The sequence below is a fragment of the Sinocyclocheilus rhinocerous genome, unplaced genomic scaffold, assembly GCF_001515625.1.
Source record: "Sinocyclocheilus rhinocerous isolate Xijiao unplaced genomic scaffold, SAMN03320098_v1.1 scaffold508, whole genome shotgun sequence".
NCBI lineage: Eukaryota > Metazoa > Chordata > Actinopteri > Cypriniformes > Cyprinidae > Sinocyclocheilus > Sinocyclocheilus rhinocerous.
Window position 1 is genome coordinate 359,926 of NW_015650695.1, and position 15,920 is coordinate 375,845.

The window sequence follows — 15,920 nt, forward strand, 5'->3', positions numbered from 1 at the left end:
GGGGGGGGGATGTGCTGCTGTAGTCAACTAGTTCTCCTAGATTTTTCTCTCTCTCTTTTTCTTTTTTTTTTCTTGCTCTTTGTTGCATCTTGTGTAAACACCTCTTATTAAAGGGCGTCAGGGTCAGTGAACTGAAAACCTGCCTAATTATACAGGACTTCCTTAAAGTCGTGATGAAACGGATGTAGTGACATCTTTTTTCCGTATTGTGACATACTTCTGAGTATTATGGTAAAAAGGGCGGGACTTGGTTCTGTCCATCAGTTGTTGATTGGATGGAGGCATCTTAATATACCAGCTTGCAGTAGATTGTAAGAAAGGGGTGATTTTAAGCAGACTAATGATGATAATGCAAAAGTCTAGAATGTCAGCAGTTTTTGATGGAAGAATGGCTTGATTAAAAATCAAAAGGTCAAAAAATAAAATAAAATAAATCTTGTTAAGATCAATAACATGCATTTAGAGAATTTGGTGAATTTTCATTTCATGCTGACTTTAAAGTAGACATTTCTAGGTTGTCCTCTCTATTTGTCACAGTCATACCCCTCTCTGTTTCTGTCTCTCTTGCGTATTGATTCTTTATTTCTCTCTCTCTCTAAAGTTCATTGTCATTTTTAATTAGTAAATGTTTTTCAAATGTTCAAGCTACAGATGAAATGAGGGTAAATGAATCCAGAGCTCATGACTGGGCAGAGAGAGAGAGCGAAACAGAAGGAAGGACAGTCATTTGGCCGCAGGGCTTTGACTGATCTTAGAATTGCTGGCATGCTCACAAGCCACAGCAGCTGAATAGAGCTCCCTCTGTGTGTGTGTGTGTGTGTTTGTGTGTGTGTGTGTGTGTGTGTGTGTTTGAGTGTGTGTGTGTGTGTGTGTGTTTGAGTAAGCGTGACCTGACAATGAGCACTGCTCGGTTATAGTTTGGGCTGAACAGCACAAGGACTCATATTAGGGTTGTCTTGGAGACTTTCTTCAAGTGCTGTTCAGAGGTGCACGGTTTTATGCCTGTCCCTCCATTATCATAAATGTTTATTCATGACACTTATGTGCTTTCTTATGACAAAAAGTGGTGAAAAAACATCAGCTGACACTGAAAAGGTAGGTTCAGTGTGTACTGGCTGTGACAGCTTTGTTGATTATAAAGCATCAAGCATCTCTCATTAAGATCATGGGTTCAATTCACAGAGAACACACAAACTGATGCCAAAATGGTGTATGGAGTGTAAGTGTAAGTATTTGCATAACAGAGTCCGCAAACAGGATAGACATGTTTCTATTACTGATTTAGTGTGTGTTTAGTTTTGGGAGCTTGCTTAAGGATTTTAAACAAGTCAGAAATGATGTGTACACACCCTAAACAACCTTCCCGCCTCACACATACTGAGTTCAGGCAATTTTTTGTTGGCTGCATCTTGCCGTTAAATCTTAATTAAACCCAGGGCTTTTAGGCACGCTCTGAAAGTGACGGAATGACATCTGGGACCAGATCTAAAGTGAAACTGAGTGGAATCTGGTTGATAACAGTTAACTCTACATTTCCTGACATTTTACCGCTTGCTAATATCTTTATACCTTTATATCTCTTATTATTTATCTGCCTTTAACAAATTTCTTCTGACTCTGTATGCATCTGCATTCTGTCTTTTACAATGTCTGTTATTATTGCAGCAACAGTCTTCCAAAGTAATGTCAGTGAAGGTCTCTACTGCAAACTGATATCAAACAGACACTTTTAATCTTATTTCGTTTAAAAATTCTGTTCAAACAGCAATCGCCCCCTGGTGTTCAAGCATGGCAGTGCAACCTGTATTCAACACCTGGGATTTCTTTTCTTAAAGGGGTCATATGATGCGATTTCATTTTTTCCTTTCTCTTTGGAGTGTTACAAGCTCTTGGTGCATAAAGAAGATCTGTAAAGTTGTAAAGACTAAAGTCTCAAATCCAAAGAGATATTCTTTATCAAAGTTAAGAGTCAGCCACACCTACATAAAACGGCTCGTTCGAACACGCCGCCACATATCTACCTCACTATGTGGGAAAATTTGCATAACGCCGCCCAAATGTTCACACAAAAAAAGAAGGCGGGCATAGAGGAGAAACAATAATGTACAGTATGTGGAAAATAATGTGTTTTTTTTTACTTTAAACCGCATAAACACATTTCATTACACCAAATACACAAAATAATGTTCTTTTTAGCAGCATTATATGACCCCTTTAACAAATCTCTACTCTTCTGATACACCAGAGCACATAATTTTACTTAAATGCTTAGTGAATATCAGGAGATGGCAATCAGTGAGTCTTCTTGCTGTTGCAGTCCCATCATACACTGAATTTGGGGGTTGTGGTAATAATAAGCCCCCAAAATATGCATACTGTATGCTATGATTTACATTTTATGCATGTACAGTGCATTGAAGGTGTACAGTCGCCCTGGGAATTGAACCTATGACCATTATGTTGCTGGCACAGCTCTTGACCCTGTTACGTTACATTACGTAATTTACAAAATAAATGTAACTGTAATCCATTATGAGACACCATAATGGATTGATACCAATGAGACACCAACGTTTCATGAGTTTAGGACACATGCTTATCCGATAACTGTTTTATTTCCTATTTGGATTTATGTATATGCTTTATATTTTAAGATCAACAGTTTTTTGCCATTTTTAGATGCCAGTGTTTCCTGTCGTAGCTATGCAGAGATTTGATTTCAAAATATTATAATTTTAAATCTGTACATAACCTCAGAACTATCTCAAAGTAAAGGAGGTGTCTGATTTTGTGGTGGCTGTGCTTTAAAATTAATTTATAATATTAAAGTGACAAAGGATTTTAAAAGTCTGATAGTAATCAGTGTTGAGTACTACTGTAAGGTTAACCCTGCCTGATTTAAATGTTAGAAAATGATTAACAGTTGAAAACATTCATTGGAAATTTAGAAAAGTGATCAAAGAGTAATCAAATGTAATCAGTTACATTATTTTAATAAAGTAATTGAAATAATTACACTACTTAAGTTATTACATTTTAAACAGGGTAACTTGTAATCTATAACAGATTACATTTTCAAAGTAACTTTCCCAACACTGGTGATTGGGTGTCGGTTGCTAAGTATCTAGCCATAACATTCTAACACACATCATTTCATACAGTATGAGGCTACATTTACACTAGTGCGTTTTTGTTTTAAAATGCATAACTTTTGCTACGGTTACGCCTGTCATTTACACTACTTCTGTGTTTTCGATACTCGAAAACGGAGACTTTCGAAAATGCTGCACACCCCGTTTTAGTTTGAAAACTCCGGGGTTGCGTCTCAGTGTAAACGGACCGAAACGGAGACTTTTGAAAATGATGGCGTGGCTGCCCACATTCGCTCTGTTTATCCTTGATGATTGTGTAAACAGTAACATTATGCTCATTGTTGTACCTGCATGAATGGTCATGTGACATGCATTTTTGGTTGTGTAGTGTGGACAGAGAACGTTTCTGAAATGCAGTGAAAATGCAAGTGTAGACGAGGATCGTTATCATTTTAAAACGCTGTTTTAAAACAAAAACGCACTAGTGTAAACAGGGCCTGAGTTTGACACTGCAATGTAGGGTTAACACCACAAAAGCAGTGCTATCCATGCTCCGGAGCAAGGATTTCATATCCCCAAGTAAAAAGCGCTGCTAACCCTGCTGTTAAACATTCTTGTAAACTGGAGTTTACAAGGACGATAACCCGGGGTTAAGCCCTTTGTGAAAAGCCCTAAACATTGTTATTTGACTTTTACTGGCCTGCATGTGCTGTAAAAGTGACATTTATTATCTTCATTCTTTTACCTTTTCATAACCCTTACATGCTTGTTCTCATTTTTTGTTTGTCTTTCTATTTTCCTCTTTTCACGATTCATTTCCCCGTTTTGGAACTCTTCTTACTCATTAGATTCTGGGTATACTGGGTAAAGTGTCATATGATTATTAAAGTAATAGTTCACATGAAAAAAATGCAGAAAACCTGCATAATGCAAAAATTTCAACTTTACTTTTTGATTTCTTCCTGTGTCCTCACTCAGTTACTGTCAGTGACATACTCTTTGTGTTCTGTTTAGATGATGATGGTGATCTTTGTATCGCATCTCAGTGCAACTGCTTGCATCTGTTTCTCTGTAGACTACACAAAATGCAGCACGCATGACTGGAAAGAGTTTAGATCGACTTGCTCGTTGAAGTGTAGTTGAGGGGTGGAGCTTTGTCACACTTTCTCTCAGTGTCTTAATCTGTCGTCTTGCTTTTTTCTCCTCCTTCCTGCAGCTCACCCCCACACCGCTTCCGTTTTTTTCGCTTTTCTTTAGTCAAGGGGGAAGCTGTCTCTGTTGTGAAGTGGTTTTGATAAAGAGGGTCTCGGCGGGAAGAGTGGGAGATTTTATTAGCAGTCTTTATCACGGCCGGGTGGGCAGACGCAGGGAGATAAAGGGTGTGACATGGCTAACGAGGAGGGAAGACATACATCCCTCACAGAGCAGCACAACGACGACAACAACATCAGCCATCCAGAGACTTCAGCTACACAAGGGGTAGGCCCACATACAGTGTTTATGTAAAGAATTCTCTAGAATAAAGTTTTAGAATCGACACTGGAATGCAGTTCATATTCAGTGTACTATAGCTGCAGTAGTGTGAAATGTGTTGTGCAAGAATGCAAATTGTTGTGTTTAAACAAATTAGTTTGTTTAAAGAAATGTATTGTGGCCATAATCTATTATAAATGTATTATATTGTTACATAGATATCTATTATTTGTATTAAAAAATAAAACATTATTAAATATAAATATAAAATTTTTTTTACGTCACTTTAAATCATTTTAAGTAAAAAATGTAAAAGTATCAATGCAGCAATTAGAGACTTTAAATATAGTTTGAAATAGTTTATATAATATTAGATCGCAAAATATTAATACAGTCTGTAATTACAGTGTATTTGATTTTTTTTAAAAGTTGCATTTAAAATTATTTACATTTTTATTTTTTTATATATTGATACAAAGGCAGTGCTGCAATACTTTTTGCAGTTTGCAATTGTATTTTTCTTTCTATTAAAGATGTATTGTGACTATATTGTGTTATAAATTATATTATTATAAAATGATATAAATAAATATTATTTGTATTAAAAAATAAATATCATAAATAAATATCATTTTTTACACGCCAATGTAAATCATTTAAAATAAAAAAAGTGTAAAATATATAATAAATGTTAATACCATTTATACCTATAATAAATTGTTTTACTTTATTTTAGAATATATAGTATAGCATTGCAAAATATTAATGAACTTTATGAATATAATGTTTTATAAATAAAAAAAAAAGTTACGTTTACAAATTATTTACATTTATTTTTTTAATGCAGTGCTGCAATACTTTACTTGTCCATTTGTACTTCCTTAAAAAACAGAGCTGTTTTTATCACCACCTTTGGCTTTCCAGGTTTTTCTTGTTCCTGTCTATTTCTCCCTCTTTATTTTTTCTAAGAGTTAAACTAGTCTTGTGTGGACCGACTTTTGTTTTCTTTGTGGGACGCGTCCTCCATCCCTCCCCCAACATTTGATATCTTTGCGAGTTGCATCACGTCATTTCCTCACATCCCCCTCTTCCTCTTCTGACTCTCCCTTGTGCTTTTCTGTCATTGTTAATGCTCTTCCTCTGTCTGACACTCTTCATATCCTGTCTTGCTCTCTCGTAGGTCATTTCTAGTCCTTTGTGAGAGCTGATGCATGTGTGAGCTGCCCCATCAAACTGGCCTTAGATGTTGTCTCAGTAGAGATCTGATGACTTGCATTCAAGTGGAATGGTCGAAAGGATGCTGTGGTTGTACGCTTAAACCATTGTTGCTGAAACCGTATCACTGTAACCACAGCGATTAGCTCTGATGTTGTGTCCCAGAAAGAGTCCCACAGAAGAGTGTTTAGGGTTGTTATTGCAGTGATCTTGTACTACGGTCAGCTTCTGGGTGCCAGGAAATGTGAATTGGTTTTAGTCCAAGTTTGATTGAAGTTTTGATATTTGTTAATGGTGCTCATGGTTGTTTAAATAAACTATGTCCATCTTCAGACACATATCCAGGACACATTTGCACCAGATTCTGGCATAAAAAAACAAACCGATAATACATTTCCTGATAAATGGGAGATATTAAAATTCTATACTACTTTTTTCTGAATAATAAAAAAAAATTACTAATATTTTAAATCCTATAAGAAGTGTATTCAAAAGATTACATTTAACAGTATTATTAAATTTAGTGTTTTTTAAATATTAATTTCCAGTGAGTGTTAGAGAATGAAGAAAAAGAAAAGAAGAAAAAATGAGCATGCACACTTGGATATACAAGCTACAATACAAGGCTATTATCTCTGTTATGTTGTACCTGGACTTTGGGGTTTGAAATGATCACATTTGATGTTTTAGATTAAGTCTGATTTCAGACAAGCCCCTATTTTTAATGCAGATGAAGAAAATGCAGAAGAAATTAATATTTTTATTTAGTAAGGATGAATTAAATAGATCAAAAGTGATAGTAAAACATTCATAGTTTTACAAAAGATTTCTGTTTTAAATAAATGCAGTTCCTTTGAATTGTCTATTTATCAAAGGATACTGATTGTTTCACGGTTTTCACAAAATATTAAGCATCATAAATGTTCTAATAACATGTTAAATGTTTTTTGAGCAGCAAATCAGCATATCAGAATGATTTCTGAAGGATCATGTGACACTGAAGACTGGAGTAATGATGCTGAAAATTCAGCTTTGCATCACAGGAATACATTACATTTTATAATATATATACTGTATATATATATATATATATATATTAGTGCTGGGCGGTATACCGGTTAATACCGAATACCGGTGTTTATTTTTGTTATGATATGAATTTTTAAAATACCATCAGTAGAAAATATGTTTAACACCCGGTCATGCATGAAAAAAAATTAAAATACTGTCATATACCGTAAAACCGGTATAATTTTGACAAATACCGTGATATAAATTTTTGGTCATACCGCCCAGCACTAATATATATAAAACAGTTAATTTTAATTTTAATAATATATCACATTATTTCTGTTTTACATTATTTTTACTTGGTGAGCATAAGAGAAAAATAACCTTACCAACCCCAAATCATTGGCAGTTTAGGTATAAAGTCAGATTAATTTACATTACCGTTTTGTTACTTGTGTAAACTAAAGCCAAGCCAAGTAGGTCCTGTAGTAAAGGGCTATTTTGATGCCAGTGAGTCAGAAATCTTTCTCACACACTCATCGCTTCTGTTACTGTAAATGACTCATGTGTTTTTGTGTAAGGTAAACTTTACTGCAACAGTCTAGTCATTGTGAGCTAGTTTATCTGAAGCTGAATCTCTGCTAGTGTTGAAATGGTGTTTTTGCAATTATCTGCATCAGCCTCAGGCTCTACGTGTTCATTTGCTTTTATCAGATTGCAGTTTGATCACAGGGTCTGCTAATCTTCAGGGTGTCTGCTGTAAAAAAAAAAAAAGATGTTTAGAGGATCAAAACTGTATTGGAATTCCAATTTGCATCTGTTGGCTTAATTTGGGCATATATGTCCTGTTTGTGAGTTTCAGTTTCACAATAGCTGAATGCATCAAAGACTTCAGAGCAGCTGCTTTAAAGGGTTAGTTCACCCAAAAATAAAAATTAGGCTGCGTTTTACTCACCCCCGATGCATCCTAGGTGTATATGACTTTCTTCTTTCAGACGAATCCAGTCGGAGGTATATTAAAAATTGTCTTTGATCTTTCAAGCTCTATCGTTGCACTCAGCGGGTGTTGCATTGCTTCTGTCCAAAAAACGTGAAAAAAAAGCACACTTCCACAAAAAAAAGTGTCTCACACGGCTCCCGGGGGAAAGATCAAAGACAATTTTTAATATAACTCCGACTGGATTCGTCTGAAAGAAGAAAGTCATATAGACCTAGGATGCATCGGGGGTGAGTAAAACGCAGCCTAATTTTTATTTTTGGGTGAACTAACCCTTTAAGCTCTTTGACTTCAAACTGGCAATTTCCAGTCATAATTAACAAGGTTGATGTCATACAGCGTGTGTGATATGTTGAAATCACAGAAGGAGCTAAGAAACTGAGAGTTTGAAATCTGATGCAAACGTCTCAGATAAACAATATATTATGCCCAGCTATACTATAGCAATATAGCTACTACACTTTAGACCCTTTTTGAGTGTGTTTTTTTTTTTGGACATATGGGGTGGCCCATATGGCAAAAATATCATATTATGATTTTTTTCAGGCATGATCATGATCCACAAGCTTATAATGATTCATTTTCATGTTGGTTTTTACTATTACTTTTACTATTTTGCAAGTTACTGAACAATAGAAACTAAGCCTAATTAATATAAGTTAAAAGTCCTTAAAGGTGCTGTATGTAGGAATGACACCGAGTGGTTGAACTAGGTATTGCAGTCCAAATTCAAAATATTGGAGAGGGTTTTTTTCACCCAGTCCCTCCTCCTCAGACTTGATGCACACGCAGGTTGCCAGATTGACGACACCAACAACCATCTCTCAAACGCATCTCCAATATTTATTCTGCTTTTATTATATTGTTGTTGATCATAATGTTTTTTGGATGGATGTCAAGGCTTTTTAGGATGGGCAGAAAGTTCTATTTCCCTCTCTGACCCCTTTCGTTTGCCAGCTTCCATGACTGAAATGAAATTCGCTGTGTTTCCCGCCAACTGGCAACCCGGTGTGCCGAAATACAATTGGCTAAACTGGCAGTGGGCGGGTTTCACAAACCAAAACAAAGATCGACATTCCGTCACGGAACGCACATTTTCAAAGGAGAATAACTGACTGTAGTATTGTTTTTCAGATAAACAAATATGTTAACTTAGCATGTTTCTTAAATATCTGCAAACATATTATGGTATTTTTGTGCTTTAGTAGAGTCAAAAACTTACATACAGCACCTTTAAGCTTATTGAATACAAGTCAGAACAACAGAAACAAATGACAAGCAATAGAACAAATAAATACAACAGAACAAAGGGCTTTATGTTGCAGGTAAGTCTATTTAACAGTAGCATTTTTCAGGTAAGAAATACTGCAGAAACTGAAATAAAGTAATCAAATGTAAAATGCAACACTACATTTTTTTTTATTAAAGCTACAAAAGTTATTCAGTTATGAGCAGTGAGTGATTTTCTCTTTTTATTTTGTTGTTTGATTAACATTAAATGATACAGACAGCAGGAGGTTTATTAGGCTGGATCTAATATACTGACACACGTCCTATTTTCTGTTTACGAACTGATTACATTCACTTAAGACAAAACTGACTGTGTTTACGTAAATACACACCAAGCAGGTGAGAACATTTTGATATTTTTTGTGCGCATCTGATTATTTATGCCTAAAATATACTTCACGTGTCTATGTTCCTCTCCATCTTGGAGCGCGCGCACAGAAAGCCGCCTGTCAGTCATTACCGGATTCGATTCACTTTCATGGCTTTATTACACTTTTAAAGGGGTCATATGATGCTTTTTTAAAGATCATTATTTTGTGTATTTGGTGTAACAGAATATGTTGACATGCTTTAATGTTAAAAAAACACATTATTTTTCAAATACTGTACATTATTGTAGGTCCTCTATGCCCCGCCTCTCTCAAACGCTTCGTTTTCTACAAAGCCCCTCCTTCCGACAAGTGCAGTCTGCTCTGATTGGCCAGCTGACCCAGTGCATTGTGATTGGCCGAACACCGCAAGCACTCGTCGGAAATGTAACGCCCCTTACCATAATCGCGAGCTTCATCTTTCAAAATAAATGTAAAGACAGAGCCCGAAAGGGGAACAGAGTCGCGTGACAGACACAGTGATGAAGCTGGTATGTGTTTGCAGTACACAAGCCACGGTTAAGACAGCTGACTCCACTGTGATGTGACCCTGTCTCTCTTTCTCTCTCTCTCTCTCTCTCGCTCGCTCGCGCACACACGATGCGCAAAACTCCGCATTTGAACAGTCAATAGCAAATACTTAAACTAATAACAAAACAGTAGCTGATTCAGAAGCGCCAGATTGTCATAGCAAAGTCAGAATTACCTCCTCTCCTAGGTTCACGAAACGGTCGTCCATAAAATGCATTGCTGTTCTGTTGTAAGTGATCCAAATAAAGTGCTTTTGCTTTCGCACTGAAACACACAGCGTCTCCCTGACATGGCTGCTTCAACACTAACTGCGGTTACTGAAACCATGCCTTCTTTCTTTGCGTGCACATTTGGACGGCATTATGCAAATATTTCCATATAGTGAGGTAGATATGTGGGGGCGTGTTAGAATGAGCCGTTTTAGGGGGGCGTGGCAGAGTCTTAACTTTGATAAACAATATCTCTTTGGTTTTGAGACTTTAGTCTTTGCAACTTCAGGGATCTTATCTATGCACAATCAGCTTGTAACACTCCAAAGAGAAAGGAAAACTTGAAATCGCATCATATGACCCCTTTAATAACTCCTTTTAATGTCCAACATATCCCACTCTTCACTTTCCCATTCATCCATGTTTCTTTTTTGCTCTAACATGTTAATAACTTCCTGCCAACTGAAAGCTGTGTGGATATATTTACATACTAACATAATATGACACATTTATAGTATGTAAAAGGTCACAGTTTCTATGATTTGTTTGTAAAATTAGATTGTGGACGTCTTCAAGATGCCCTCAGATTGCCCACCCATATATCTAATCACAATATGTAATGTTAAATGATATAGGCCTATACCATTCAGAAGTTCTCTGATAATATCAAGAAATGTTTTTTTGAGCACTAGCTAAATCAGCGCATTAGAATGATTTATGAAGGATCATGTGACACTGAAAACTGGAGTAATGATGCTGAAAATTCAAATTTCACTAATAGCCTATACATTTAAAAAGAGCAGTTATTTTAAATTGTAATAATAATTCACAGTATTACTGTATTTTGGATCAAATAAATGCGGTCTTGGTGAGAATGAGAGACTTCTTTCAAAAACATAAAAAATCTTCCCGACCACAAACTTTTGAACTGTCGTCTACGTTTGCTTATTCTGCCCACCCCCACTACTGAGTTTATCTTGGTATATCGCTATCTCCCTCTCACACATGTACTAATGCTTTTCTCCATGTTCCTCTGAATTGTTTATGAAGGTCCTTCCTGCCTTAGTTTCTTAGAGGTCTTCTGTTACACTGAATGAAGGCATATTAGTACTTCAACAGTTTTTATAAACTGATAAATTAACACCACTTGCACATCGTAAGATACAGTAAGTGCTATTGAAACATGGGTGTTATTACTTGACAGTGAAAAGATGCATGTACATGGAAACAATAGCCTTATTCCCCAAACTGGTGTCATCTAGTAAAGCCAAGCGTCGCAGAAAACAGGAAGAGAGCGTGCAGAGGTTTAACCGGATATCCTGCACAGGGAGGGCGACCCTCGACCACAGCTTTCCCTTCCCTCATCTCTTTCTCTCTCTTTTCCTCCGTCTCCCTCTGTCACTCTGTTTCTATGCTACTGGATATTGGTCTCATTGCCGGAGAGAGGAGAATGTGTTGGTCTGGTGAATGGGATCACTGGGAATATCTGGAAATGCAGGTGACATTTTATGATTGACAGGACTGTTGGTTTTCAAAATAATTTCAATAGATGAAAAGGGGCTTTTTTGCCAATTGGATGTGTTTCCCTTAGGTTGAGTACGGGACAGAGTTGCTACAGCAAATCAGTAGGAGATTATTGTCACCGTAGTGTTCAGTTTCACAAATTATGACTGGTAAATAGTAAAGCAATATTAAAAATTGCGTAATTGTGGAAAAAATGTGTTGGCTGACTGTTCTTGATTGTTTAGTGGGTGTAACTAGTGTGCAAATGCGTGTAACCTGTAAAACATTTGTTTGAGGTTTTATGAAGTGGTTTTAGTGTGTAACTAAATCTCCAGTGTTCTTTTGAAGATTTGGCAAGCGGTTGTGTATTTTTACATAGGATTTTAACTGTCAGTTCTTTGTAAAATATCCATTCTGGTCCTGCTGCATCTGATGTATTTGCTTTTTTTAATATCTCTCATCCCAGCATTGATTTTCTTTCTTTCTTTTTTTTTACTGTCAAAGTGAACTTCTTCAGACTGTTTGCATTCATGTGAAATCAATGGCGGTTGCTTTTAAAAAGCCCTTTTGTCTGAGAGTTTATATTATCTCTCTAAATTTGGTAAATTGAAGCATATTTACTTTTTTGTTATTTGTTAAACCAATAATAGCTGATATCTTGCAAAGATTTTTGGGCAATTTGTTTATGGCAGGCAGGGTTATCTTTGGAGCAGTGAATAGTATCCCAACGTGGAAGTCATGACTAGCAGGATGGAAAACAATAGGGAAAATGACCCCAAATATCTGGAATCCACCGTTAATTTGTAGTTAGTTGGTTTCAGAGCTGTGTAAATCTAATGTGAGTAACTTCCAAGTGGAGTGATGATAGGCACTTTTTAGTTTGTTTGTGGGTACTTTTTTTTTTTATATAGATCCGATGTGTATTCTCCACAGTTTCTGAGAGATATTTCGGGATGTTCTCACAATTTTTCATGTTATGTTACAGCGAATATGGCTGGTGTATATTGCAAAAGTTTTTCCAATCTGACCTCTACACAATTTCCAGGAGTCAAGTTTTATAGTCAAGGTTTATATCAATCCACCCTGAAATAAAGTTGTTTAAAGGGACATTGTTTAAAGAAATAGGCTAATAGGTAAACAGTATATCCTAGAACACAAATTTGTTTCCAAGTTATGTAGCTGAAATTGCTGCACCTTTGTTTTGGTTGTTTATTTTTCAGATCTCATAGATTTCAGATTTACCCAACAGCATCTAAAAGCAAGAACACTGTACTCGCTGGTCACATGGTCTTTTCCTGTGGGCACATCTTGGCCAGATAAGCCACAATGTGGATGAGACTTTATGCCAGCATTCAAAAGTCTGGCTATGTCAGACCTAAGATGATAATGAAGTGATCTCAATGGAGTGCATTTAGTGAATTACTAAGATCTCAGGATATCTGAAGCTGAATTTGACTTTGAGACTGGGAGTGCTTCATCTTTAAACTTCATCTTTCTGTTTTGCAGAGTGATCCCGGTGGGTTGTCAGTACTAGAGCAGCTAGGCTTGGACCACAGCTCCGATTTCTCTGACTCAAGTGTTCAGCAGCGGCTGGATGAACAGCGAGAGCGAATCCGTAGGGAAATCCGGAAGGAGCTGAAGATCAAAGTGGGAGCAGAGAATCTCCGCAGAGCCACTACCGATAAACGAAATGCTCAGCAGGTGGAGAGTCAGTTGAGGAGCTCTAATCGACGTCTGGACTCGCTCCACGCTGAGCTACAAGAGCTGGACGCTCATATCGTCGTCAAAGGGACGGATGATTCACGTGGTGAGTGGATGCTGACTGCTGTGTATGAGTGATGATGACAGTGATATCATGAAAGAAAAATAACTCATGTTTTGATTTCGAGTGGATGCACATACATAATTCGAATACTCATAAATATTTAAATCCAACAAAAACACATATGTTTAAAGACATAAATTATAGATACCTGAAATATTATTAATTCATGTTTTCATATCAAAAACCCTGATTTTCACGTTCTTAAATACCTTGGCTTTTTTACTTCTTTTGCCTAGATGATGCTCCTCAGTCTCCGGGAGCAGAGAGCAGGTCTTCGGCGCACAAGGAGAGAATCGCTGCCCTGGAAAGGCAGTTAAACATCGAACTCAAAGTCAAACAGGGGGCCGAAAATATGATCCCCATCTATGCCAACGGCTCCGCTAAGGTATACACATGCACACACAAAGGCTGTGCTCCAAAACTTGTGATCGGGGTTGGACTACAAGAAGTCTTTTATGTTCAAGGTTCCATTTATTTAATGAAAAATACAGTAAAAAATAATACTATTGTGTTTCTTATTATTATCAATGTTGAAAACAGTTGTGCTGCTTAATTTTTTTGTGGAAACCTTAATATTTTTATTAGGGATGCACCGATACCACTTTTTCCAGTACTCGCCCGATACCGATACTTTTATTTTTTTTGTACTTGCCGATACCGAGTACCGATACCGATATTTTTTTGCATTTGTCATTTTTTTTAAATATTGGCTACAGAAACAAAAAGAGTATGTATAATGTTAGTTGGTTAACTTCATTTATCAGATAGATACAGTCAAACCTAAATTTATTCAGACACCTTCAACTTTTCTCACATTATCACAGTTTATTCGCTATAGTTTACAAAATGGTAATAAAATATGACAAGAACTCAGAGTTAAACTGTGTCAGAATACGGCACTTATCGCATGCTGTGTGGTATCGGCGTTTGGTATCGGGGCATTTTAACAAGTACAAGTACGAGTACAGGAGCTCAGTATCGGGCCCGATACCGGTATCGGTGCATCCCTAATTTTTATTCAGGAGGCTTTGATAAATATGAAGTTCAAAAGAAAAGCATTTATTAGACATAGGATTTGTTTATAACAATGCAAGTCTTTACTGCCAGTTTAATGCATCCTTGCTGAATGAAAGTATTAATTTCTTTAAAAACAAAGCTTACTGACCCCATACTTTTGAACAGTAGTGTACCTGCAGAGGCATCATTCGTGTGCTCACTGTAAATGCAGTCAACTCAATTATGCTGCTTCCAAAATCAAAGGCAGCATCGCATATTCATGGTGAAGGCAATCCCAGAATGCACTTTGGTGTTTTGGGAAGATGCTAGATGAGGCAAGAAAGTCGTTATTTTAAAAAAATGTCATTCGATACTCAAAGTAAAAGTAAAAGTAGTTCAATGTGATTACAAATGAAGTATTTTATCTAATATTTGTGGGTGCTGTTTTTGAGTATTAGGGTATTGTATACTCCAATGCAGTTTATGTAGGCAGCAAGGCAGCTCGCTAGATTTCGGAACGGAGCCAGTCTGTCAAAAGATGTTTAGGCACTGTTGACTAACTACAATGGTGTGTTTGTGTGGGTTTTTAGGATAAGAAGATGTTGCAGACAGCTCAGCAGATGCTACAGGACAGCAAGACAAAGATTGACATCATTCGCATGCAGATCCGGAAAGCAGTGCAGGCCTACGAACACAAAGATGATATACAGGGTATGGCTGAGTGTGTGTGTGTGCTACTGCATTGTTGCTTTTAGAGTCTGATTTCATAGATGAGCAAAGAACTAAACAGATCAATAACCACCTGAATCCCAGAAGACGAGTGGTGTGTGTTTTCAGGGTGTGGAGTGTGCAGTGTTTATGCAGTCTGGAGAACAGCATGCACACACACACACAAACACACATAAGCAGTGAGCGCAGGTCATACAGATCAATAAATGTGTGTGTTATGACCCCGTTTGGCTTGGAATGAATCAAACACACTGACTCAAACACAGGGTCAAGTAACTGATGACTGATGTAAAATTTAAAATTCTCTTGCATTATGATAATAAACAGAGCACAAACACACCTAAGCTTTACACGCTTTCGCAGTAATTATATGAGTAATATCACTTGAGTACGAGAGCGATACCGGCTCTATATCAGCATGGCTGTGATTAGGCCAGAGGCACGAGGCCGCAGGCCGCGTTCGTCGCTTATGACAGAACAGCTAATCACAGTGATCTGGGGCAAGTTCAAGCTCAAACCGGTGTGCACCGTTTTGCTACGGTTTCCGGTTTGAACGACATGTTTCCTGGAAACGGTGTGCAACGGGGTTTGAGATGCGTTTTCTCTTGTTTGGTGGGTGTGTCAAACATGTCAGCCCAGTCAGCAGCAACATGTATATAAACCAGGCGTTTATTAAAGAGA

The 15,920-nt window shown here is 37.0% G+C and overlaps 1 protein-coding gene across 3 annotated transcripts in view; it reads left to right on the forward strand.

Moving 5' to 3' along the window:
• Positions 1 to 15,920, forward strand: part of pkn1a (protein kinase N1a) — a 43,634-nt gene that overhangs the window by 15,506 nt on the left and 12,208 nt on the right. Inside the window, exons 1-4 of one of the 3 annotated variants that reach the window (XM_016517390.1) lie at positions 4,340 to 4,571; positions 13,196 to 13,496; positions 13,751 to 13,899; positions 15,101 to 15,221. In XM_016517390.1, the coding sequence (XP_016372876.1) occupies positions 4,479 to 4,571; positions 13,196 to 13,496; positions 13,751 to 13,899; positions 15,101 to 15,221 (664 nt within the window). In that variant the 5' untranslated portion in view covers positions 4,340 to 4,478. Of the gene's footprint in view, positions 1 to 4,339; positions 4,572 to 11,558; positions 11,685 to 13,195; positions 13,497 to 13,750; positions 13,900 to 15,100; positions 15,222 to 15,920 lie in introns of those variants that run through there. The other 2 variants (XM_016517391.1, XM_016517392.1) reach the window with 2 other exon arrangements.